General features: G+C 38.1%; 1 protein-coding gene across 5 annotated transcripts in view; it reads right to left on the reverse strand.

Moving 5' to 3' along the window:
* The window catches only part of LOC128871719 (serine/threonine-protein kinase Pak), a 43,125-nt gene that overhangs the window by 11,186 nt on the left and 4,647 nt on the right, over positions 1-27,292 (reverse strand). For all 5 annotated transcript variants that reach the window (XM_054113701.1, XM_054113702.1, XM_054113700.1 and 2 more), the window contains 2 exons: positions 9,852-10,178; positions 9,628-9,782 (listed from right to left, as the gene is read on the reverse strand). In XM_054113701.1, coding sequence (XP_053969676.1) covers positions 9,628-9,782; positions 9,852-10,014 — 318 coding nt within the window. In that variant the 5' untranslated portion in view covers positions 10,015-10,178. The remainder of the gene's footprint in view (positions 1-9,627; positions 9,783-9,851; positions 10,179-27,292) is intronic.

A 27,292-nucleotide genomic window follows, 5' to 3' on the forward strand; every position in this document is an offset into this window, starting at 1 on the left:
TTTTGGTTTAAGTCATTAGAAAATTTAAAAAATATTCAAGAACTCATGTTCTAAATTTATCAGTCAAGGAAAACTTTTACAGCCAACTAGATCATACATTGTTCACGATACCAATCAATGACATAATCGTGCTAATGGGCGATTTTAACGCTCAGTTAGGCCCAAATAACGAGAATTTTGAGAGAGTTCTAGGAAAGCACGCGATAGGGACGCGGTCTGAAAATGGAGGATTATTACTAGAGCTCTGCAGCAACCACGATCTCAGAGTTGGAGGCTCCGTATTCCCACACAAATTAAATCACAAAGTTACGTGGGTTTCACCAACGAAGAATGTAGAAACTCAAATCGACCACATTTGCGTGTCAAGAAAGTATTTTAATATTGTTCGCGACGTACGTAATAAACGCAGCGCAGATATAGGAAGCGACCATCACCTAATTATCGCAGAGCTTTGTATCAAACTCTTCCCGAATACCAGAAAGCGCGCTCAACAAGCTAAGAGATACGACCCTACCAAACTAAAGACCGAATCCATTAGAACAAGGGTTGTTGACAAAATAAACAATATTCGCATAGATACTACAAACCCAATACGCAATACAAGCCATATATGGGCTAAACTTAAAAAAGAGTTACAGAAGATCTGTGACGATACGATCAAGGCAGACCCACAACAGCGTGCAGAATGGCTAAGTCACACATCCTGGAACCTTATAGAAGAACGCAGAAAAGTCAAGGTGAATCTAACAGGATGTTGCAGCAGAAGAAAAAAGACAGAGCTTGACTCTGAATATAGAAGGCTAACTAAATTGATTAAAAAGCAAGTCGTAAAAGACAAACAAGATTTCTATGATGAACTAGGAAGGAACGCGCAAAATGCAGCTGACAGAGGTAATACAAGAGACGTCTACAAAGCAATCCGTAAACTGAGTGGCTACAAGGGAACATACGAGTCGCCACTATATGACGAAAATGGCACAATAGAAACATGTAAAGAAAAACAGCTCGCCATCTGGAAAACGTATTTCCAAAAAACTCTCAACTCTGTGTACGATGAAAGCTCAGAAAGTTTCGAAATAAGAACTCGGCGTCACCCTAACAGAAATATAAGCGTGCAACCGCCAGATTTAGGAGAGATAACAACAGCAATCAAAATGATGAAAGACGGCAAAGCTACTGGAAATGACGGTATCCCTGCTGAACTCTTCAAAGTCGATACTGAGGCTATGGCATCCCTGTTGCTGCCACTATTCCAGCAAATCTGGAGAGAAGAAGTGATGCCTAGTGATTGGAAAGAATCTATCATTATTAAGCTACCCAAGAAAGGCGATCGGAAAAAATGTGAGAATTGGCGAGGAATATCTATTCTACCAGCAATCACAAAAATTTTTACTCAAATCATCCTAGAACGAATATCAGCCCCGCTGGATAAACTTATCAGACCAAATCAAGCCGGTTTTAGACCTGGACGCTCGTGTATCGACAATATACATACTCTTAGAATCTTGATAGAACAATCTGCTGAGTACAACTCACCACTCTACCTGGCATTTATCGATTTTGCAAAGGCATTCGACTCCCTAAAGCGGGATATAATCTGGTCTGCTCTATCTGCGAGAGGTGTCCCAGATAAAATAATTAACATCATAAAATGCATGTATGACGGCTCATGCTGCCGAGTGTTGCACGAAAAACAACTAAGCGAGTCCTTCCCTACTGTATCAGGCGTGAAGCAAGGCTGCGCACTCTCTCCCTTACTCTTCATAACAGCACTGGACATAGCTTTCGAAACTTATAACCGATGTGGTATAAACTGGAAAATGACTCAAAAACTTGGCGACCTATCATATGCGGACGACGTCGTTCTAATTAGTAACTCTTATAACGAACTACAAACAAGACTCTCCAACACAACAAACGACTGCTTAAAACTTGGCTTACAAGTTAATATAAAGAAGACCAAGTCTATGAGAATTAACGTAATCAACAACACAGAGTTTAAAATAGACGGAGGACAAGTTGACGATGTAAACAAATTTGAGTATCTAGGTAGCATCCTAACCCCCGATGGTGGTACAACGGCTGACATTCAGCGTAGGATATCCATAGCGACGAACACGTTTGCTGGGATGTCACGAGTGTGGTCTAACAAAGCGCTTAAAAGAGGCACTATAATCGGTATATTTAATGCTTGCGTAAAATCTGTGTTACTGTATGGCAGCGAAACGTGGCACATGAAACAAGACTCAACGAGAAAACTACAGGCATTCGTAAACAGATGCTTGCGACGCATTATCGGTATCTGGTGGCCACGTACTATATCTAACCCTCGCCTGTGGCAACTGACGAACCAAAAACCTATTGAAAAGGAAATAATGCACAGAAAGTACAAATGGATCGGGCACACCCTCCGAAAACAACCCGATGAAATAGTCTACTCAGCCTTACAATTGAACCCGCAAGGCACTAGAAACAGAGGGCGTCCCAAAATGACTTGGCGTAGATGCGTTAACCAGGAATCCAAAAAGCCATTCAATGAATTAAAATTCCTAGCCAGCAATCGGAATATGTGGAAATCTTTTGTAGATAGACTAAGTTCTTAGTACATATACCTATATGTATTGTAACACCTGAACATGTCAATAATAATAATAATAATAATAATGTTCTAAATGATATTATTGTGTTATATTTGTCTCGGCGAAAAGTAAACAAACATTTCTTTAACAACTAAATTTGTCCTCTTTTATTTTAGTGTGTATAAATACTTCAAACTATTTTTTTAAATTTAATCTTTGGAAACTTTAGGGCCCTTTAAATGAAAACCTGAGTATGCAACATTATTATATAAAATCTATAGCTTCACGTAATTATGAAATTTTTCCGGATACCTTTTTTTGTTGCACGGTGCTATAAAGAAAAAGGGAGAGCGCTACGCTGCATTAAACCAAAAAAGGAATGGAAAGAGCACAGAAACAGAGGAATCAGAAGAGGAAAATGGATGCGAGGTGAGCTTCTTTTGCATGACAATGTGCTCGTTCACAAGAGTCAGCAAGCGAAGAATGGTCCGCGCACAAGCATGGTTTCGAAACGTTTAATCCTTCGCGGATTAAGAAGTCTAGAGTGTGCTATAAATAGTGGGAAATAGGAAAAACTAAGATTTTTTAGATTAAATTTAAGCAAATATTCGATTATTAGTGACAAATGAGAGTGGTGGCGCGGCCTGGGGGCTGTGGGAAGGGAGTTCCATCATAAAAACATGCCTATAACCTTCATTGGGTGAAAATATGAATGTATACAAATTTTTACGCCATTTGGTGTTGTCGTTTCGTACTGATGCGCGGACAACGAACAGACATTCACCTTTATAGTATAGATATACGTTTGACTTTTGCACTTATTTCTTTTTACTATAAACTAATTTATATTTCTTCTCATAAATATTTGTGCTTTAAAAATATTGATGCATTGATGCAGACAAACAGATGCTACTACACGCAATATCTAATATTATCAAGCGGCTGTCGTCAGAATACCGACATATTTGTAATACTAGAATTTCGAAACTAAATAATTTACATATAAATTAATAATTGTAGTATTTTAAATAATTGTCAATACTAAAATAAAACTAAATACAAACGTAAGCAAGGGTCGTGTACCAACTTCAATATTTGCATAACGGTAAGTTGAGAGAGCTGGTTGCAGATGGCTATAACTATTATTATAATGCATACATACATATGTATGTACATATATATAAATACATTTAAATACACACTGAATGAAATAACAACTAACTGCAAGTAGAAAAAGCGGCAAAGCATTAATCAGAAAGGAAATTTCGTGTGAAAGTATGTATGGGTGTTGAACATATATGGGTTAGTGTGGAAGTGAAAAAGTGTAAAGAACTTTTCTAAAAAAACATAAAAAACAATTGGCACAATATTAAATGTAGCACTTTTCTGCGCGCATTTGGGATGCGAGGCGAGGTTGTTATAAAGGTCCTCAAGTGTGCATAGCGATTGCCATTTTCCTTGTGATTTTCTCTTACTGGCACTAATGTCATTTATATTGCATTCACTGTCCAAGTCGATACTTACTTTTATCGGCAGCTGGTATGTTAATGCAAACACGCACGCGCAAAGTTCCAAAAAAAAAATTATAACAATAAATATGAAGTAGTAAGGAAGAAAGAAAGAAAGAAGAAAAAGACCACAAATAAAGTAACCACCAAAAATACAACTAAACACAGCCTCAATTTGAATATTAATTTTATTTGTTTATGTTTTTGAGATGCACGCATTTATTGTGTGTTAACTTTTTGTTGTTGTGGCTGTGCTGAAATTTGTTGAAATTAATTTTTGCATTTGTTTAAATGAGTTTTGCTTGTTGCAGTTTGTTTTTGACATCGTATGCAACTGAAAAAAGCAGCGAAGAAGCAAGAAAGCAAAATTGTCTCGTACTACGTTTACACAGACGTTTTAAAATACATTCCTTTTTCGAAGTTTTTGAAAAGCATTTTTCTTTTAATTTTAAATCCAAAGGGTAAGTATAGGGTTTTTCAGTAAGAGCGCTTCAACTTTTGAACTTTTTTGAATAAAACACAAACGGTTTTACTTTTTTAACTAATTTTTTTTTATTATCGAGTTTGAACATATACATTTAAGTATGAAATTCGATTTCTTTTGCATGACCACCGTGTGCACGTTTTACGAAGTCCAATCGTTGAACCCAATTTTCGACCACTCTTTTGCATAAATCGGCCGAAATTCCAGCAATTTCGCGATCAATATTGGCTCTGAGCTCACAAATCATCGCCGGCTTGTTACTGTAGACCAATGACTTCACATAACCCCAAAACGGGACGGCTTGTTAAATGGGCGTAATGCTCTTAAAGTAGCAGCAACAGAACGATTATTTTCATAAAAAATTTGCCCGATTTGCAATCGTTGCTCAAGTGTGTAGCGTTCCATGATGAAATCTATACTAATGAAGTTTACAAATGACAAGCGAAAAATAAAAAATATTGCGTCGTTCGCCCTCCCTATCGGAAAAAAGTTGAAGCGCACCTATTAAAAAACCCTATAAAATAAATAGTGTTCGTATACCTTCTATTCAAACAAAAAAAGTGGTAATTGTTTATCCCGTATGCGATCTTACGAATGGCATAAGCGAATTTTTTCATGTAAAGAAACGCCTAGGCTCAGTTTTTATAAAAGTTTGTTTAAGTGTGATGAATTTTTAAACTGAGTTTAACACCGTAAAACTGGCAGATTGGTCACCAATGGAGGGACCTGCGGCATAAAAGCCTCCGAACGATGAACGGTTTTTATGAGAAGCAGAAATACACTCGAGAAGTTTATCGTTGCCTGCTGAAGGGTGGGCGCTATTTGAACTGTTGTCTATAATTTGGTGGTTTCAAACTTGGGACAATGGCGTGGTAGGCATGAAGAAATCTAATCGGTTGTGACGGTGGCATGATTTCATTAACAGCTTCATGATTTTGAACGTACAGCGCTCGTGTGCGGTGGACATACTTTAACGCACCCATCCAACGCTACCAGAACAGTCCTCTCGCAGGGGTGGTGGTGGTACTGTGCACTCGTCGGAAGCCATGCTGATGTGGGGCTGGGGCCAGGTGTTTCGTGTAGAGTGGGAGTAGGAGGGCTTCAAGTGTATTCACTAGTGGGGAAAGGAGAATTATTGGCCAATAAGATTCCCCTTGGTTGACGGGTTTCCCAGGTTTGAGTAGTGTAACCACTCTCCCTACTTTCCACTTGTCAGGGATAATGAGAGTGGCTAAGGACAAATTGAAAACCCTACTCTCAATGGGCCCAGGTGTTTCAGCATCAGCATATTTAGTCCGTCAAGGTCAATGGATTTTGATGATTCGGTTTTGTTGATGTCCGCCTGAACCTCATCACAAGAGAAAGTAAGTGGCGTACTGTTGTGCGTTAGTTTGTGCAGCCATCTGATAGCACGACGCTTGGATCTGTCTGCCGGAGAATGCAGTATGAATTGCCTGCTAAAATAGCACGCGCATTTCTTCGGGTCTGACGAAGTGCAACCGTTGAAGGTGATGACCACCTTATCGTTGTGCTTTGTCAGGGACCTTACGGTGGACCAGAGCTTACTCACACCAGTGGTGAAGTTACAGGTCTTCAGGACTCAACCAGTTTGGTCCGATTGTTTTGAGTTACCAGTTGCCGAATCTGCGAATTGAGATCCCTTATGCGGGTATAGCCGGGATCAACCTGGGGCAGGTGGTCACGCTCATTTGCTAAAACGGCTGCTTCGGCTGAGAAATTAGGACGTATGTCCCTGATCCTTCCAGCAGGGATGAAGCGAGCCGCAGCAGCTGTGAATACCTTGGGGATGCGTGTTCGCCTATACGCACATCAGTGGGGATGGGAAGAGCGGCGAAGGTGTCCTCAGTGAATTCCGCGAAGCCGGCCCAATTAGCTTTGCATATCCTGGTTATCAGGGAAGAGCTAGCGTGCAGCTTGGTTTCTTGGACCGCAGCTATTGAGATTCCGTGTCGGCTCATAAAGTCTACTACCTCATCTATCTTGCTATATGAGAAAACGTCTGATTAATCTTGGGACCTTTAAAGTAATTTTACTTTTACACTTTACAAAATACACTTAACCCATACTGTTCAATACTCTAAACTCACTTTTCAGTCCACGTAGTGATTTACATTGGATATCTTCTTTACCCTTTGATGTTGTAGCGCTATTAAACATTCCCCATAAATTCCTGGTAACAGTCCTTCCTTCGCGGAATATTTTAAGCTATTACAAAAACAATAATCGTTATTTGAATATTCTAAGCAGGCTCTCTATCCATTGACACACTTTGGGTCACTAATTAAATAATTTGGACTTTATGTGGGTTAAAATTCTCATTGGCCTTTGAATGCGTAGATAAGCTAAATGCCATAGCTGCAAAAATAGTATCAAACTTTTTTAGACGTAAATAAAAAAGTGGAAATTGTTACATAACTTGTCAATGACAAATAGCAGAAAAAAAAATCTATACATATGTATACCACATTCTAAATCCTCCTACGAACTGCGGCTATACACTACCAAAGGGGCGCTCAAGAGAGAATATGGACTACTGAGGGATCTGCAATGGAAATAAAGAACATGACCACAATCTACTGGCAGAGTATATTAGGAAAAGATTTTGAAAACTCATTAACTTCTCCATGAATAATTTAAGGTTTCTGACTCGTATTCACTGGTTTCATAAAGTGCAGTAATGTGCAACTTGAATACTGATCTTGAGACATGATGTATGTACAATATATCACCTCTTACTGTCAATCTCCCAACTTGAATCCTTCTAGCGGTGAAACTGTTAACCACGACCATAGATGTGGTATCTCACAAAGTGGGAAACTCTAGTGGAAGGAAAGGGAACGTAGTAAATGGGTAATCTAACTCTCCTAGAGGGGCGAACCAACATTGTGGAAGCAATAGACTGCACCAGACTGTAGTGCTAATGATGATGATGCTGACTGGTATTCACTGTATAAACGATCCACATAGCCTCGGCATACGAGTATGGTCGAATAACTCATTTCGCTTGCTTGACATGATCCCGATTTCTAAGCGAGAAGTTTTCGAATCATCTTCTTTATTTGGTAAGATTTAGTTGAAATACTTTTAAGAGTAGAGTACGGAATAGAATCCTTTCCATCTATCTACCGTTGGTAACAAAACTGTAATAAGCACAAAACAGCTGATGTTCATTCACTTTTTTGAAAGAGTGAAGTAGCTCATATGGGTTATAGTAAAGCGTCAATTGTTGGTTCAAAGCACCTTTTACATAAGTTGCAATCTATACTCTAAAAGTACTTCTATTAATAAATATTGGACCCAAAAATATGCAACGTCAGTATTTCGGCTCGATTTAGCTATTGATGCATTCGAATAAGTTACTGACGCATTAATGATGTTTCACGCTGACATTTGGAAAGAATACCTGCTACTAAAAACCGTTACCATATTCGGTAAAGAAATCTGCTGGAAATAAAATATCCGTTAACGTGCAGAATGTACCTGCAAAAGGAATGTTATGTTACTCTCACAAAAGCGATCAGAGTTAGATGTTTTTGAAGTACGGCATATGAAACTGTCAGTTTCGTAAGGAAGTTTCCAAAAAGTTTATTTTTACATTTCTAATAGTCTCACTCCGACAAAATATGAAAGTATGGTAATTTATTGAAGAATTTTCAAGATATTTCTAATTGAATAAAACACAAATCTATTTTGAATCTTTTTAATGCTTTTGCTTTCTTCTATTACCTTTACAATGGTGTTAAAATTTCCACACCGTCTAAATTTTTTGATAAGAAGATTCGAAAAATTAGAAGTACTCGATTCGCTAACGAAAAGTTACTCGCCTATGCATTCGGATTCACGAGCTATCGTCTCGATAGTTATTTCAGAGAAAACGAGTTCGTCTCGAGTTCGAGCTAAAATCGCTGTGCTTAGGTATGGATATCAAGTGTTTTTGGAATGAGTAGCGTATGTAATTAGTTATGCCAGTCCAATAAATAAGACCATGAGAAATGAGAGGGTTTATTATTATATTACATTTGATGAATAGACATTTTTTCTTGAAATTACAGACTACTAACGAATACAGGAATCAAACGTGTATTACGTTCTACTATTACCTCAAATTTCAGTAACATATTCTTGTCATTGTTTTAATTAAAACCTTACAAGCGAATAGTTTATAGAAGTAATCCATAACACACATACATATTTAATGCATTGCCTCTGACTTACACTTTCATTTTCTTCTTCACGTTCTATCGCTCTCATTTTAATTTATGTTGATTTGTTTTTGCTTTTAATTTTCTGCATAAACGCACGGTACTGCAATCTTAATGGATCTGTGCAATCATAGGCACTTTCGACTTAATTTTTCGCCAGTAATATTAAAAATGATACACTTGCTAAATTATTACAGTTAGCGCAATTTAATTTCAGCAGACAAAATATATGCAACCAAATAAGATTGGCGGAAATTAGACAAGAACAATTTGAATATGTGAATAAACACTGTTATCTATGTGTGTTTACCAGTTAACTTTATCGGAAAGAATGTTTATTCTGCTGCACTTGAAAGTGTGAGAGTCATGATTGCGGTGAGTCAGCAGAGCGCGCCCAGGCCCATAAATTCAGAACGCTACATATTTTCCATATTACAGAATTTTCAAGAATCTTTTTGCTTTTCTATTTTTGTTAAATTTTTGAAATAAACGCTGTCACCAAGTGAATATGCAGATTGATTTTATAAGAGAGCATTTTGAAATGCTACGGTAAGGTGAGAATACAAAAAACGCATTTTCTATTTTTCTCGTTTTTACTGACACTTTGAGTATTAAACAAAAAGTAGAAACCAATAATGCAGGAAAAACTCAAATTTATAGTGGCGTTCACGATACGAACATGAAGTATGCATATAAATAAGCAGCAGAAATATATATGCAAAATTGCAATGTGTGCATATTAAGAGGCGATTCGAAAAAACAAACAAAAAAGAAAAATAAAACCAAAATAACCGTTGCTGTATAAGTCAACATGAATGAATATGGCAACTTACCGTAAATTCCCCGGTGACCGCATCGAAACCCACATGCACAGTATGCTCGAAATTCGTGGGATATGATATATTTGGCTTAGAGTCTGTATGCGAGGGCTTTGAGCCTTTTATCTTATTCTTCAATGTCTTTTTTTTGCGATCAGGATCATCGGGTTCTGCGCGAGCGAATGATTGAAAAGTAATTGAATATAAATCCATTTTTTCTACAAAACATTCACACTTACCTTTAGGCAAAGGACGCATATCGACGGGTGGCCCATCGCCGCCACCGCCACCGCCGCCTACACCACTACCCGTGTTTAGGGAACCACCACCGACTCGATCACCACCTCGGTTGCTCGTCAAACGTACAGGCGGAGCTGGCGGTTTGTCCTCTTCGCTGGACATTTTCCGTTGCTGTAGAGTGTGGTTGTTGAGGAGGTGATGATGTTGTTGTAGTTCAATTTGTAGCGCTTCAAATGGATATTGGTATACCGAACAGTTGCAAACGGTCGGGCGTGCGATAGCAAACTGAGGAGCGTCGGTGACCGGTAAGCGCTCAACTGCGGCGGCTGAAAAGAAGAACATATGGGTGAGAGTGGGAATATATAAGAATTAGGAAGTAGAGCACGTTGTTTTTGTTGCTGTATAACGATTGTTTTTATTTACTACATTTAGGCTTTAAAATTTACCACCTATAGGCTTTCAGACTAAATGGCTTTTGTTTTGCTCCTTGCAGAATTTACTTCGGTTCTATTTATCTTTTTAGCATTTCGCGGCCAGCAATCGTCAAGCTTTGGTTAGGACGCTGATAGTAGTGACCGCGATGGTGATCGCGTCACGTCATTGAAATTCGCACTTAAAAGCATTTGTCATATTTTTTTGCAAACAAGGCAATCAAATGAGAGCAACAACAATGCGAAGTCACAAGTTAAGAGAACGCCACAAGGCGAGGGCGAGCGCACAAAACGATATTGAAGACGAATGAAAACGAAGAACGTTGACGAAAATATTAAATAATAACATATATGGCACTCATATTAGAGAATATGGGCACGACACACACACATATGTACATATATACGCACACAACAGGAATATGATATTATACAATAATATTTTTTGTTATCTGCCTTCACAGTTTGTTTGCCAAGTTTGCTGCTTGCTTATTTATGTTTCTGTACCAACGTTGTTGTAAAAAAGTCTTGCTGGAAATTGGAGCAACTTCGTTTGGCCCATTCCTGGTATCAGCAAGTGATAAAGAACACAATGGCAACTAAATAGAACAGCAATAACAGCATCGAGTAAATGAAGATATGGAAAAAGTTTAGTACAATAGAAAGCTAGATTCGAATAAACTCGTAACCACCATGGACGCGTCAGCAACAAGAACAACAATAATAAAAAACGAACTAGAGTACTCGCGGTGGCGGCATCGACAGCAGCAAAAAATTTCAATAACTTTGCAGTCACAAGACATTCCTCGAAGTTACTCTTCCGGTTGGCTTTGAAAATCACGGGAAATGCACGACAGTGCAGTGTGGGCGGAATGAATAAAGTAAAATGTATGATATAAACACGCACTCAGGCACATAGATGCATATATATGTATGTATGCACAAGTAAACAGCGACACACGCACGCGTGCATAAATAAATGCACAAACAAACGAGCAAAAAAAAAAAATAATAACGAATAAAAAGAAATTTGAACGCGCGCAACGCAATGACAAACAACTGCTCGGCTATGCAACCGGCGGGTGGCGTAGGCCAGAAGATCAACAGCGGCAACCGCGTAGGTGACAAGAGCGAGTGCCCCATAAATTCTTTGAGAAAATTGTATTTACTTGATAACTACAATATTTTGTGCGTACGCGCAGCATTCAAGCGCCTAGCGGATAGAGATGTAAGTAAGAGAACAGAAGTGTCAATGATTTTGCGGCGGTAGAAATTCAGCAGATTCGGCAGCCAAGAAAATCCAAAAATCAAAAACTCGACAACCCACACGGCTAAAAATAAGCGCGCGCAAAAAATAAAAAAAATTCAACTACGACAGAAGTATAGAGTGATTGAAAACAGCGGCAGTGGCAGCAGAAATGGAAGAACATTGAGTTGGCTCGTAGCGGAGGTAGCGACGGTAACGATGACGGTGACATGAGCGAATAAGAAAAATAAATAAAAATCATAGTGTCGAAAATACAATCACAACATAGAAAACTGTCTGTAAATTGATGTGCTACAGAAAAAAAAACAAAAAAAAAAATAACACTCAAACATAGCGATTGTGTAGGCGTACAAATGCTGAATTGACTAAATATCAAATGAATTAGAATCTGTATTGTTTAATGTGTAGCTCAAGCATTTTCAATCTGAGAGGTCATTTGTAGACAATTATGTAATAACATCACATTAACAGAGCTGAAATGGAATTCCAAAATTAGCTGTCTTTAAATTTTACCTGTTAAGAAACTCTTTATCTTTCTTATGTGGCTCTAATTGTACTATCGTTTGTTGGTTTGGACTGAGTGAAAATATTTTTTATTTTATTTTATAAAGGTTTACATAACAATAAAATTATTATTGGGAGGATGAATTAGTTTTAAAGGTGACACACAGATGGCGCTATTTATCACTTTATAGCGTTGGCAATACTGAATATATATTCATGACAAAGCCTCATCCCTAGGCTTTGTTTATCAGTATCTGTCATTTCGCTGAAGTATAAACAACGCAGTGTTTTCGTGCTCCGAGTATGTCAACTTTCGTGCCGTCGAAACGCAATTTGCGGGAAGCTTTGCTTTTCTGCTTCAATTTGAAAAAAAATACAGCCCAAGCCCGTGAATTGCTGCAGGAGGCCTACGCAGACCATACTCCGTCGATTTCAACATGTGAGTACTGGTTTCGACGATTCAAAAGTGGTGATTTTCACACCGAAGACAAGGAGCGTCTTGGCCAGCCCAAAAAGTTCGAGGACGCGGAATTGGGGGAATTGGTAAACGAGGATTCGTGCCAAACCCAAGAAGAGCTTGCTGAATCATTGGGCGTTGATAAATCAACCGTTTGCAAGCGTCTAAAAGCGATGGGAATGATCCAAAAGCAAGGACATTGGGTCCCGTACGAGTTGAAGCTGCGCGACGTCGAACGGCGATTTTTTACGTGCGAATTGCTGATCGAGCGACAAAATCGGAAGGGTTTTTTGCATCGGGTGGTGACTGGCGGCGAAAAATGGATCCACTACGATAACCCAAAACGCAAAAAATCATGGGGTTTGCCCGGCCACGCATCAACGTCGACGGCCAAGCAGAATATTCACGGCAAGAAAATCATGCTCTGCATTTGGTGGGATCAGGTCGGCGTCGTATATTTTGAGCTGCTCCAACCGGGCGAAACAATCACGGGGGATCGTTACCGACTGCAATTGATGCGTTTAAGCCGGGCATTGAAAGAAAAACGGCCGGAAACGGTAAAAAGGCACGACAAGGTTATTTTGCAACATGACAACGCTCGGCCGCATGTTGCTCAACCTGTCAAAAAATACCTTGGAACGCTTGGCTGGGAAGTGTTACCCCACCCGCTGTATAGTCCAGACATAGCTCCCTCCGATTATCATTTGTTCCGGCATATGAGTGTCGATTTGGCGGACCAGCGGTTCTCCTCGTACGAGGCTACCAAAATATGGGTGCGTCATGGATAGCCAAGCAGCGGCCAGAATTTTGGAGAAACGGCATCCGGAAATTGCCCGAAAGATGGGCGAAAGTTGTAGCTAGCGATGGCCAATACTTCAAATAAAATATTTCGTACCGTTTTTTCACAATAAAGCCCCAAATCTTCGAAAAAAACCTTTAAAACTAATTCAACCTCCCAATATATAAACTAAAAGTAGTTCAGCGCTAGCATCGGAGGCTTTCGGTGAAAGTAATATTCAGAGGTTCTTCTGTTTTTTGTAAAGTGTTCGCCGTGTTTGCCCTTGTTCCTGCTATTCACCCATTAAAAGCTTTATCTCCGTTTGAGTTAAAATTTTCAAAAGCTTTGGATTGTATAGAGAGGCAAAACCCTCGCAATCGCCTTATTAGGACGATAAAATCTTAAAAGGTTTCAACCTATATACCAATAAATCTTTCTGAGAACAAACTGAGGCACCGTGAAGCTATTTGAATAGGCTCGGGTTTTGATCGAATGGCTCTTGTCGAATGTGCGATTCATCTCCATCTTGCTTCTCGAATACAATGCCATATGTAGAAGAAACAGTAAGTATCTCGGCCTAGAGTTGCACTTATGTACGCTTATCTCAGCCTAGTATCATCTTAGATTTATTGAAAGATCCGAGTCTAAATGAAACAAACCTGAAAATGACAACCTTAAGGTCGAGGTGCATATCTATATTTCAAATCTTCTACCGGGGATGCATACAAATTATATGCATATGACAAGATCAGTCTTTGCATATTTGTTTCCCTCCCCATTAAACTTTCCCATGTTGTTCAACGTATTTTCGGCTTTATGTCTTGGCTTTCGGGGTGCGTGCCAGTTTCTAAGTAGATCAAGTTTTCACTAACTCGCAGTTATAAAAGTCAATATCTAAATTTTGCCACAAATAAAATTATTTCATTGTCTACACCACCTTGGTTGTTCTTGTTGTTCAGTTCACTATGCCTCGTCAGTACGTCATACATCACTCTGATGTAAGCTAACAGACTTAGCGCGCTCAGAGTAGCATGAGCGTACTGAACAGTATCTGATGATGCCATCTGCGTTATAGCGAGTAAAGTTCCTTTCGATTTTCGAGCAGAGTAAAGCGGATGCGACGCCCAAAGAAGCCATTTTGTAACAGATCTCCTGTAGGGAGAACGAACGACAAGCAAAGTCGATATCGAGTAACGATGTTGCAATTTTCCGATGCCTCATTGGTATAAACCAATGAATGCTTTCGATAGCGTATAACGCCAATACACAATTAAGAGAGCAACCTGAACGCAGGTATCTGGTGTGTCTAAAAGGCATAAGCACGGATCCACAAAAAAAAAATACATCACTCTGAGCTTTGGTCTAGAAAAAGTACACCGACTGACGTCCACACAGATAGTTCGCGGATCACCTCTTCAGTCCCGGCGGGAGGGTCGACTGTTGAATATCATCTAGTAGCATTGCATGGTTAATTTATCGAAAGCCTTGAATGGGCCCAACACTACTAGGACAACTCTCGCGCAGGGGCGGCATAGGTTAAGCCCATGACTAATCTGTAAGTTTATGACATTAAGTGCTGTGGAGATACAGTACACTTTACGGAAGACATGCTGATGTGTACCTGGGATCAGGTGTTTCGTAAAGAACGGGAGTACAAGGGTCTCAAGTGTCTTCACTATCGAGGAAAGGAGTTATCGGACGATAGGACTCTCCTTGGTTGGCGGGTTTCCCAGGTTTTCATGGTAATACCATTCTCCCAGGTTTCCATTTGAGAGAAATTATGAGAGTGGCCATGAACGAGTTGAAGATCTTTGTGAGATATCCTAGTCACGTACTGGTCTATTACTACTACCGTTCTAATTTGAAGCAGGTTTTCCTAAAGCCTCTTTGATGAGTTCAATGAAAACAATGTCGTTTAGGTGTACAAAGGAATCAAATTTAAAGAATCGCACGAAATTTCTTTCGATTCGAACTGCTAGGAAATATACCTCTTAGCCTTGATGAACTTGAATAGCAGTGCAATTTAATTGCGCTCTGCTTTTTCATTTTCGATATAGGAACCCCTTAGCACAGTTCAAAATAGGGACACAAAAGCTTTTCAGAAAATCTTTCGCTAATTGTTATTAACAATTTAAACGCTTTTTTCTCGAAAATACTTTTAGAGGCTGTCGGAAACATACCCGATATAAACATATACAGATTTTCTTAAAAATTAAACTGTACCTTCGAAATAGCATTATGAAGAAATTTATAAGCATTCCAAGACTTTTTCAAATGTTCACCATTTTTGTAAAACCTGATATAAATTAATTTCCGTACGTCCCTCTTTCGTTTTTGTTCTAAGATGAAAATTTTATTACAGTGCTTTCCGGTGCCGGGTCATTGGGTTCCCGAGAGCAAGGTTTCAAATGCAATCATAACATTTTCTTGGACTACCATTCCTCGAATATCGTTTGGCGAGATATACTGTGAGATATACTGGCGTAATTTTGTTTTGGATCTTTGATAACCCAGCACTTTCAGAGCAAGTGACTAGATAAACTCTAAAGCAAAATCACTATACTTGCAGACAAATCCGATAAATTATGTTAAACAGAGCGTTAATTGAAAAAATGAAGGAAGTATTAGATTACCATGTATGTCTGACAGATTGAAAAAACCTTCCGTTTACATGACGCCCATGAGAACTATCCGAATGTAATATTTGCGCAAGGATTGACACTCCAACATTTTCATTCAAAGTGGCGGTTTTTTATGCAGTAACAAAACAAATACCGCCCCACAATTCTAACCGCCCGCGCTCGGACTAAAAAAACTGTTGCTTTTGTGGCGACGATTGCCACTGTCATTCATTGTCGACAAAAGGCAATGCATGCATGCGCATATGTAGGTATGTATGTAACTATGTAGGTATGTGAGTATATATGTATGTAAGTATACATGGACGCATGCAGTGGCGTCTAGTTTGAATTTTCAACAGTGACGCTGGCGGCAAAACTACACTGAAAAAACGAGAAAATACGATAAATGCTGGAATCAGGAATCGAAAACATAAAAAAATTAAAAACAACAGAAACTTGGATGTTGAAACTGTGGCGGCAAAACTAATCCAATGAGATGGGACTAAAAAGCAACAGGAACAGCGGCGTAGAGCAATGGCACCAACATCAACTACGGAAGGACATACGAACATTCATACTCTTAGCATACTTTGTTACTGTAGGGCGTTTCAGTAGGGCCATACAAATTTGTTTAGTTGTTAAGTATGTAAAAAGTAGAATAATTACGATCTGGTTAAATCTTATTCTAGGTGTTGCATATATGTTAGATTAAATATGGAGTTCGATGCGTCGCGAGCAACTTTGTGGCATGCGGTTCTATGGAACCAATTTTGCACTTCTCTTTCCCTAATATCGGACGAGGCGTCGCCAATTTCTTATTCTTCTAAATTTGCTGGCTTGACGGCATAAAAATCGACCCAACGTAACTCCATAAAAACTAATGCGAGGTGTTAAATCGCTTGAGTGATTCGACCGACAAATTTCTCGAAATTACACAACTACCGAACACCCTCTTCCATAACTAAACTGTGCATTTGGTATTATCTTGTAGGATTTTCAACTAATCCTCCAAAATGGTATGATAACGTGCTCCAGTCAAGGTAACATGGCGATCATTTTCATTGATGAAGATTGTTCAATTAAATTCAGAATTTCTTCAAACTTTTGCAGAGCCAAATTGGAGAAGTTCGACCAGAGGTTTAATTTTTTGAGTTAATTTGATTTTGTAAGTGGATACAAGTTGTTCAAGCCAAATTCGCTTAGAGAGCGAAGATAATTTTCAGTTGAAAAAACGCAGAATTCTGATAATAATTGTTAACAATTTCAAAATATAATTTGTTCGTACATTTTACCAGAAAAAAATTAACCCCTGACTTATGATTGATAGAAGAAAAAAATATTAAGGAGTTTGAATTTATATACAAAATTCGTACGTTCCGATTGTGGAACCCGATACATACACTAGGTATATGTGTGTTTATTTGCATACCAACGGTCGGTGCGTGTGAGCCGCAGCATATTTTGTCGGCCATAATTTCAATTTCAATAAATTTGCTGCGACGTTGATAAAAATAAAATCCACTGAAGCTATTCAAACGTGGAAGCCAAATCTACTCAAAATATTTGTTGCAGCAACACAAAAGCGTCAGAGACAATAACAAAAAATCCAAAGACCTAAAAATGAAAGAAACCCATTTTAACAGAGCATAGTGTGCTATCTTATAGGCAGTGCCGGCGGCAGGTTACAGAAGCCAGGAGACAGCTGCGCGCCCGATAAGAAGGGCAGATCACGAGTGAACAAGTATGAAATAGTGCTATAGTGCTCAGTCGCTTTGGATGTGGCTGCTTTGGAAAAAATACTTATATAGTACGTAGAAGCTGTCACATTTGTGAGATGCCACTGAAAGGCGTGAAGCGAAAGGGGCAATGTACCATACATAGGAAATATAATCAAATTACTGATTAAAAATCCCTTGGGAAAGAAATGTTTGTGTTTATAATGTTAATGATATACTTGCAGTAAATTAAATCAAGAATTCAATAACAAAATAAAATAAGTAAAATAAAATCAAAAAACAAGGAAACTACTCATATACAACAGCATAAGAGTCATTCATGCAATCAAAGCAAGTGATGATTAATAATATTATAAATATATGGTGAGAACAGAAGCAAAGTGTCGCGCTTAAATTATCAGCGAAAATACCAAGTATGGTAGTAAAATACACAAAAAAAAAAAACTACACATAATATTATAGCGTGGTAAATGATATGTACTGATTATGAGCCACCGGCGACGGCAGTAACAACGAAAAACCCCCGCAGGAAGAATTTGAACTGCTGAAATAAATTTATTGTTCAGAGTTAGTTCTAATATTACTGTAAATGCAAACTAGTCTGGTAATGCTTAGATTTTCAGCAGTTGAAAAGAGAGATGGAAGAGAGATTCGTTGCTTGAAATGAAAGTTTAGTAACTTAAAGCATGTATTAGGATTTCGTTTGTAGTAGCCTATTCCCCATTAAAAACCCCATTACCGTTAAGGGCTCTGTTAAGTTTCAGAAATATTAATCATTTTCGCTACAATCGATTTAACTCAAACAGCTGAATTTTGCTTAAATTTGAGATCCGCTGACAAGAGGTTGACTGTATTTTTATGTAAATAGAGCATTCGGCAAGTTTCATATTTTTGGGTCGCATTTAAGCATTCGGGATTATTTACTTCGTCTATTAGAGATGTTATACATATTTAGGCTAAAAATAAATCACTAATAAATTTTTAGTATTAAAATTCTGTCTTATAAAACTTAATCAATGATCCCTTTTTGTTTGCTTATCTCTTTTCTAGCTGCGCCTGAACGTATGTTGCAAAAAAAAAAATTTATTTGTAGTTAACTTTGTAGTTAACTTGAGTTAAATTGAGTTAAAGATTTAACGAACTTTAATATAATAACAATTGCATGGGAATTAATGCTTTTAATCAGATGTTTAACTGTAGGTGAGCATAAACTGAAGTGGAAATGAAATTAATTATATTTTTTGTGAAAAGTATTCAAGTTTTGTCACATAATTTTATGCTTCATTCAAGGATGATTTTATTGGCGTTGTTTTTGTTGTTGTAGCAGCATAAACATTCCCCTTACTACTAAGTCCTTGCAAAATTGACGATGCCGTTAATTGATGTTACCGAGCTCACCTAACAAAACGCCTAGAATCCACGCTGTTTTCAAGTTTTCTGACCTAAAAGAAAAGGGTTTCATATATAATTGGCATGCACATCCATTGTTGGGTGTTTGGCCGAGCGTCCTACAAATGGGGATACCTACAGTTTTATGCCGCCCTATGGCGTGTTTCAAAGCCGAGGCAATTGAATGTCATCCATTGGTCTAGAACTTCCGTGCAATGATCCTCATATGGCTTCCAAAAAGGGAATCGGACCTATAACAATTGAATGTCATCCATTGGTCTAGAACTTCCGTACAATGATCCTCATATGGCTTCCAAAAAGGGAATCGGACCTATAACAGGAAAGTCTGCAACAATGAAGGCTAGAGGATGGAGTGGGGAATTTGAGTGGGTCTTTATTAAGAGCACCTGAAGATCAGACAGACACATTGTCTACAACATTGTTGCTGTGCCACAAACACGGCACTCTCTGCTGGGTTCCCGGATATAATAATACTAAAGATATTGAAAAAGCGAATGAGATGGTTGGGAGAGAAATACCAATCCTTCAGGGAGACAACTTTTTACAACCTCCGTTTTGTCACGATGCAAAATATGTTAAGGTAAGTAAGTGGAATTACCACCGATGCATACGCCTTCAGTCAAACGCTCCAAACTCAATATTAGGAGGTCTTTATTGTCTCCTGGTGTTCAAGTATGTCGTTTAAGGAATGTAAATATATACATACATATTGAATATTTAAAACCATCAACTCCTTTAGCGAATTCTCTTTTAAGACTCAATTGACTCAAAACGTGTTCACATGTATCATGTTGATGATATGTAACATCCGACGAACGACACCAGTACAATGGCCCCACGCCTTATTCTGACTATGACTTAGTGATTGTTCGTTTCGTCTAAAATTTTTTCGATAGAGAAATCCGATCGCAGACGATCATTTGTGAGATTGTTCCTTAGTCTTATAGAATAGGACCATGTATTTATTGGTCCCGTCTTTTCATAGCCAAAGTTACGAATTATTTAAACAATTAAATAATACATGGTATTATGTGAAGTATGTGCCATTGGAAGCTATAACTTTACTTCATCTTTCAGGCAGCAAACGGATTCCTCTGCCGAAAAATTCGAGTTCTTTTGACTTGATCCGTTCATTGAGCCAGTTTGCGATGCTCTCGTAAGAAGTGAACCGCTCTCCAATAAGGCCTGACTGCATTGATCGGAACAGATGGTAATCCGAAGATGCAATGTCTGGGGAATACGGCGGGTGGGGCAAGTTTTCCCAATTCAGTCCCTCTAAATATTTCTGGACCGATTTTGCAACGTGTGGCCTGGCGTTGTCATGCAGAAAAATCAGTTTATCGTGTCTACCGTCCCATTCCGGCCGCTTTTCTCGATTTCAAGGAGGTCATAATAGATGACACTCTTCTGATCCCACCAGATGCACAACATAACCTTTGAAGCATGAATATATATACATATATATTTTTTTTTTGCTGTCGATGGACCTGGTTCACTTGGCAGGCTGCATCATTTTCGGCGCTTATGGTTATCTTAATAGATCCAATTTTCATCGCCAGTGACGATGCGATGCAGAAAACCTTTTCCTTTCGGCCGTTCAAGAAGCATCTTCCACGTAGGCAAACGTCTCTTAAAATCCCTCTCCTTCAATTGATGTTGCACCCAGTTATCTGCTTTCTGGACCATTCCCATCGCGTGCAAACGTTTACCGTCGGTTGATCTGTCAAAATCCAGCTCTTTAGAGGTATCATCAACGGTTCGACATGCGTCTTCATCCAATAATTGTTGTAGTTGAGTATCTTAGAATTTTTTCGGTGCCCCTTCGCGATCTTTATCATTCACGTCGAAATTGTCACTTTGGAAGCGTCGAAACCACTCTTTACTAGTTGTATTTGGTGGAGCGTGATTACAGTAAATATTGATAAATATACGACACGTTTCAGCTGCACTTTTCTATAAAAGGTAATAATGAAGCATGACTTCCCGCAAATGCTGTTCTTTTCGGGACGAACGTAGGCATTTTTGACGTCAGATAAAAAAGGATCTTTACGCTTTAAACGAATGTCAACTTCTGCGATCGAGACTTCACCTTCAAATCACCAGTATATTACTAGAGCGAACACAAAAATAGTATCAGAAGCGACACCTCTTTTACCAGGGCGAAAACTTATTCCCATACTCAATATTAAAAAAGAAAACACACTGAAGGACCTTGTATACCTTTCACCCTGCGTATAATACGAAGCTATTCACTGACGCTGACATAAAAGCCACATAAAAAGTTGGCCAAATCTCATATCAGTTTATGCAAATAAATAAAGCTCTTTGCGACTGTAAACTTTCGTAAATTGCAAGTGGGTATGCATTTAATAAATAAAATTAATAAGCAATTTACCCACTTTGCAGCTCAATGTGTTTATTGTAGCATACCCCCACAATTTTCAATTGTGATCTAGTTTATGTTCGTATTTATATTTATTTAGTTCAAAATCATATCGAATTTGAATTTGTACAAAATAAAAGGAATGGGAACTTCCATGGCCACGAAATCACGAGTTCACAAGTTTTCGAACTAGTAAATTTTCTTGCTGGTGAATGGTACTCGTACTATACAAATGTATGTACGACCAGCGATGACAACAAATGAATGGGGGAATGACTGAGTGCTGCTGCATTGGAAATTCTCGATTAAAGTGTGGTAACAGGGACAGCGCAGTGGGGTTCAGCAACATATGTAAGTAAAACAGCAATAGCTCCGGCATGTTGACGCACGCAGCAGTAGCGACAGCGAGTATGATTCATTTTTATCAGACTGTCGACGGCCGTTGGTCGACAGCAAAGGGCAGAAAGCAAGGCTGCAGCCAAGTGAGTCTAACTCACACTGACTCTGACTCTGGCTTTGGTCGAGACCAGCGTGTTGTTATGCCATGCCGCCAATATTTGACTAGAGATATCACTACAAAAGTGCGGGAGAGTTGCAGGGATAGCCACTTGTATAGCAAATGTGTGTGAAACTAAGAACATTGTCAGTAATGTAAGTATTATTATAGAATTGCTATAACAGGGGAATTTGCAATTTACTCGTGTGCCATGAGCAGCGAGAGTGTTGCTGAATTACACCAAACAACTTATGTTGGTACAGATTGAAAGGTGTGAACATGTAATTAATGCGTAAAAGAGGAAATTATGAGTAAATTTAAAACTTGACCGCATATGTAAATTTGGTTCGCAATAAAACGGGTGTGGAAGCAAATTGGATTGAGACTTATTTTGTAGAAATTGTTCAAACATAGCATTAATATGAAAACAGAATAAGACGGAATGAAATGGAAACCACTAGATGGTAGAGGAAAGCATTGGAGGACTTCTCGAGCCCTGGAAAGAAATTTCCTAGTTTCTCCACAACTTTATTAGTTGAATGATCATAAATACTATACACATGTTGCTGTTGTTTTAGCAGCAGTGATCAGTCCATGTGGTTTCAAAAGCTTCAAGCATTTTTCATAAACTTTCGAAAAGATATACTCGACGGGTCCAATAAACCCCATGAGGAAAAGGCGAAATCTCTTTCGACGGGCACTTTCTTAAATGATTGAAAGTTTACAATCATTATACCTTTTTTTAAAAGTGGAAGAAAAATGAAGTTCGTAATTATAGGCCAATTTCCAAGCTATCAATTATCTCTAAACTGTTTGAATGCATTGTAAAGGACAAAATAGATTTTGCGGTTAAGTCTTTAATTAACCCAAACCTACATGGTTTTGTAACTAGCAGTTCTACAGCTACTAATCTCGCTGTTTTTAGCGAGTTTTTTATTTTATCGTTTTATAGAGGGCTCCAAGTTGATTGCGTACATACTGACTTTTCTAAGGCATTTGACAAAGTGTCGCACGAGACACGAGTAAACAAGTTGGTGTGCTTGGGCTTTCACTCCACCTTTCTGCAATGGCTTAAGTCATATTTGACGGACAGACGGTTTGTGGTAAAAATTGATGGAGTTTTATTGAACCACTTTGTTGCTACTGCAGGTGTCCCCCAAGGGAGCATCTTAGGGCCACTTCTTTTTTGTGACACGAGTTTAAGGTTCTTGGAGCATTATTCGATACGAAATTTTTCTTCAGTGCCAACATTAATTTTATTCTTTCAAAATTGTATTCGTTTCTAGGCTTCATCTGTCGCCGGCTAAAGCTAATTAATCTAGAATCTCCCTAAGAAGAGAAGGGCAGTCCTTTCACTTTCGTTTATTTTCAGTATTGTTGATGGCATCGTAGACTGCCCAAATATACTTGAGCGGATAATGTTCCCCAAAGAAGTCTTCACATTTTTTACCCCTTTTATGGATAACAATTTTAAGACTAAATTTGCGAGTAATGCACCCATTGCTCACTCACTTCGAGATTATAATTCATTATGTAATACCTGTCTGCTTGATTTTGCATTATCCAGATCTAATTTTGTAAAAAATTTTAATTTGGTTATTTAATATTGTATTTATACTGATTGCTAATATTATAGTTGCCAAATTTGGCTTGCTTGTTTTTTGCATTTGTGTCTAGTCTGTATGACAAATTGTACCGTAGATTATTAAAATAAATAAATAAAGATTCGAGAGCAGTAGAGGAGCAATAAACTGAATGTGAACGGCTACGATTTAAGACCTGAGACCAAGAAACCAATTTCGAGCGCTGTTCAAAGAGATGCCTTTTGCAGGTTTCGAAGAACGTGAGCATTAACTGTGTGCATGTTAGGTATAACTCCAATTTAATCCCAAAGTAATATGTTTAAAACCACCGGATGAACTCATCACTCCGGCACGAACCCGCCATTACTTCTTCTAGCCACTCTCTGCCACACCCTATTGGACTTCGCTGATCTTATAGCCTGCGTTGTATACTTTTCATGTAAGAGTATTGCATTTCCGCTGCCCTTCGCCAGGGCTATACAATTTTCTACTTCTGTGACACCGTGACGATGTTCCTATCAGTTTGGGGATGTGGAAATTGTATATCTTATTACAACAACAAAATTCCATGTTTTTAAGAATTTTCCGAACTAAGTCAATAAAGGAATTATATTGGTAAGTAGCGAATTAGATAGTTCTTTTAATAACTAACTAGCGAAAACCCGCCCGTTCCGCTGGTTGTCTTTAAAAAAACCTAGGTTAATTAATTAAATTAAGCCGAAAAATACTGTGTGTTTTTTATAAAAATTCTCGCGCATGAATAGTAATGAAAGAAGTTTTGAATAGTAGTAGCAATTAAAAAACGTTTGATGTGATTTACTTTATTACTTTTTTTATTGTAATGCTCTTTGGTATACAATATTCTTCGTTTTTCCATGCGTTGTTGAATAAGTGAACAATACCGATGGCTTACCAACTCTTGAGCATGAAACATAAAGTTGGCCATGAGAAAAACATGAGTATTCTAAATCAATACCACAAATTGATAAAGTTTGGCCTTGTGACTTATTAATAGTAATCGCGAATGCAAAGCGAACAGGAAATTAATACCGCGAATACCAATGATACCATCGGATATGCCGTTTGAATTCAAACGTCTTCACCAGAGTATTTTCCATTCAAAATTGTTGCTTCAATGACGTTATTCATCAATCTCTTAACTGTTAATCGAGTGCCATTACATAGTCGTGGTTGATTTATGTTTCTCAACATAATAATCGGTGCTCCTATTTTCAAGTTTAGCATGTGTGGCGGTAATCCAGGTAAATCAAGGGAATTCAAAAATTCAGTGGGATAATTTACAATATCATCTTGATTTGTAACAGTGTCAACGGATCGATATGTTTGTTCTGGACTTGGTATGTTAGCCAAAATAGCCGCATTCACTTCATTCACATCTTTATTTTTGCCAGCCATGATGGCTCGTTCACTAAGCCAATCATGATTTTTGTAATTTTGAGGCAAATATGGGAAAATACTTTGAATTAACTGTTCTTTCGTTTGACTTATTTGACAAAAGTTTGGTTGTAAAGTTATTAAACCAGTTAAATTATCGACAGAAACTTTGCCATTTCCAATATCCAATAATTGCTGTGAAAACTCAGCAGCTGATGGATCATTTTGCATTAGAACACGTACATTTGTAGTTAGTTTGAGTGTTTGAACATGTCTCCACAAATATGATGATTTCAAACATGCAGCCAATTCACCTGCTACAGTTGCTCGAGGAATAACAGGCAGTGTTTGTCTAAAATCACCTGCCAGCAGCACTAAGGCACGACCAAACATTTCATTTTTACTACGTAAATCTCGTAATGTCCTATCAAGCGCTTCCAGTGACTTTTTATGTGCCATCGGGCACTCATCCCATACAATTACGTGTGCGAAAAAGCGGAGAAGGAGAAGAGAACTGTTCTATTCCCCCCCGCTTTAACCCAGCTATGTGTTGAGGTGCAAATGACTTTTTTGCGTGAAGTCTGATATAAAAGAAGTTCTATTTACTCTTCTTAAATGTATATAAACTTTTCCAGGCGAAGTAAAAAAACTGACATATGCCTATGTATTTGCTTCAACCGCATATTTGTGAGTACACAGGTAATACGTAAATATATGAATGATATAGGTAATACCTATCTCATATTAGCATAACCTTTCTGCAAAAAATTAAGGAAACGATCACCAATCACGCCGGCAATGATACAATGAATTTTTCACTATAACTGACTTCAGATTAACGTTTATATAATAAGCGTATATGTAACATTTTAAAATTTTTTTATAATTTTTTTTTTAATTTTTAATAATAAGTGGTCTTCCTCTTCCTCTTCCTGTAGCTATTCCTTTTCCTCTTCCATCTCCAGCTCCATCTCCTTTCTTTATCCCGGAAACAGGCAGTAAAAATTACTTCACTTAAAAGCTTTCATCAACAGCTTCCATCTGATACCCTTATTGTACAAACACATCCAAGGGTACCTTGGTCCACCTTTTCGGCTATATCTCGAGACCCTGGTAACTCAGAGATCTAAAAAATACTCTATATTAAAGCACTCATCAGTAGCTTTGATTTGATACCCACATTGTAAAAACACATCCTAGGGTTACCCGGGTCCTCGTTTTGGCCTTCGGCAGCGCCACCTGGTGGCGAGTGGAATCAATAAGCATATTATACTAACCTTCACCGTGGAAAAATATTTATATATACCAAATTTCATAATAATCGGCCGAGACACACACGACCAAAATGTATTCAATTCTAATGAATGCTATGTGCGGTACAAAAAATACGTGCGGCAAATAGCAAAAACACACTCACATAACCGTCGCACCGCACACACACGCGGTTTTGGATTTCAACCAAACTTCACAGAAACCTTTGCCAAAGCAACACCAACAATGTGTGAAACTTTCATTGTTTTCCTTAAACGCGTTGCTGAGATTACCGGAGACAAATGCACACTTTTTTTCGGCTTAATTTTTATATATATAGATAATTAATATGAATTTCTTTCAAAGATGGCTCGCGCGCAGCATGAGCGGATGATTGTTGCCAATCTTCGAAAACAAAAAAAATGGTACATATTTATCGTTGAGTCACTTGGACGGTCCAAAACTTTTGTTGTAAAGTCCAAAAAATCCACTGAACGACGTGGTGGTAAAAAGTAAACGACTTGCACTACTGATAATTTAATTGCGACTCTTCAGAAATCTGCCGTAGGATCATCAATTCTATGCCAAATCAAGAATACAAAAAGTCAGTGACAATCATGATGGACACAGTCTTAAACTTGGATAATTTAAACAGCATGCATTTTTAATAAAATCACTAAGTGTTTTTGTATAGTATTTATTTCTATTTCGAACCTGTTTTAATGACCACATGAATATTTCTTGTTTGTTGGTATAGGTTTTAAAAGATTCTTGTATTATTATTTACATTTGTTTTTGTAAACCATGAAATAGAACCACATGCAATTGAATATCTTATTTATTTTTCAATATATTTACTAATCAAAGTTTTAGTTCCCGATTGTATTATTATAATAGTTGGAGAATGAAAATGCTCACTATACAGCAAAACAGTAAAAACAAATGTTAGCAAGTCCCGTAGTTATGAAAACACACGCAGATTTTTCTTCTTTACTCTTAGCACTAGCAGGTATGTTTGAAATATCAAACATCAAAATCATGCATACACATACGCCCCTGCAAACCCCTTAACGATAGAAGCAGTCAGACGTTCGTTACTCGTATTAACCACCTAACATGCTTGAAAAA

The sequence above is a fragment of the Anastrepha ludens genome, chromosome 2 (genome assembly GCF_028408465.1).
Source record: "Anastrepha ludens isolate Willacy chromosome 2, idAnaLude1.1, whole genome shotgun sequence".
NCBI classification, from domain to species: domain Eukaryota; kingdom Metazoa; phylum Arthropoda; class Insecta; order Diptera; family Tephritidae; genus Anastrepha; species Anastrepha ludens.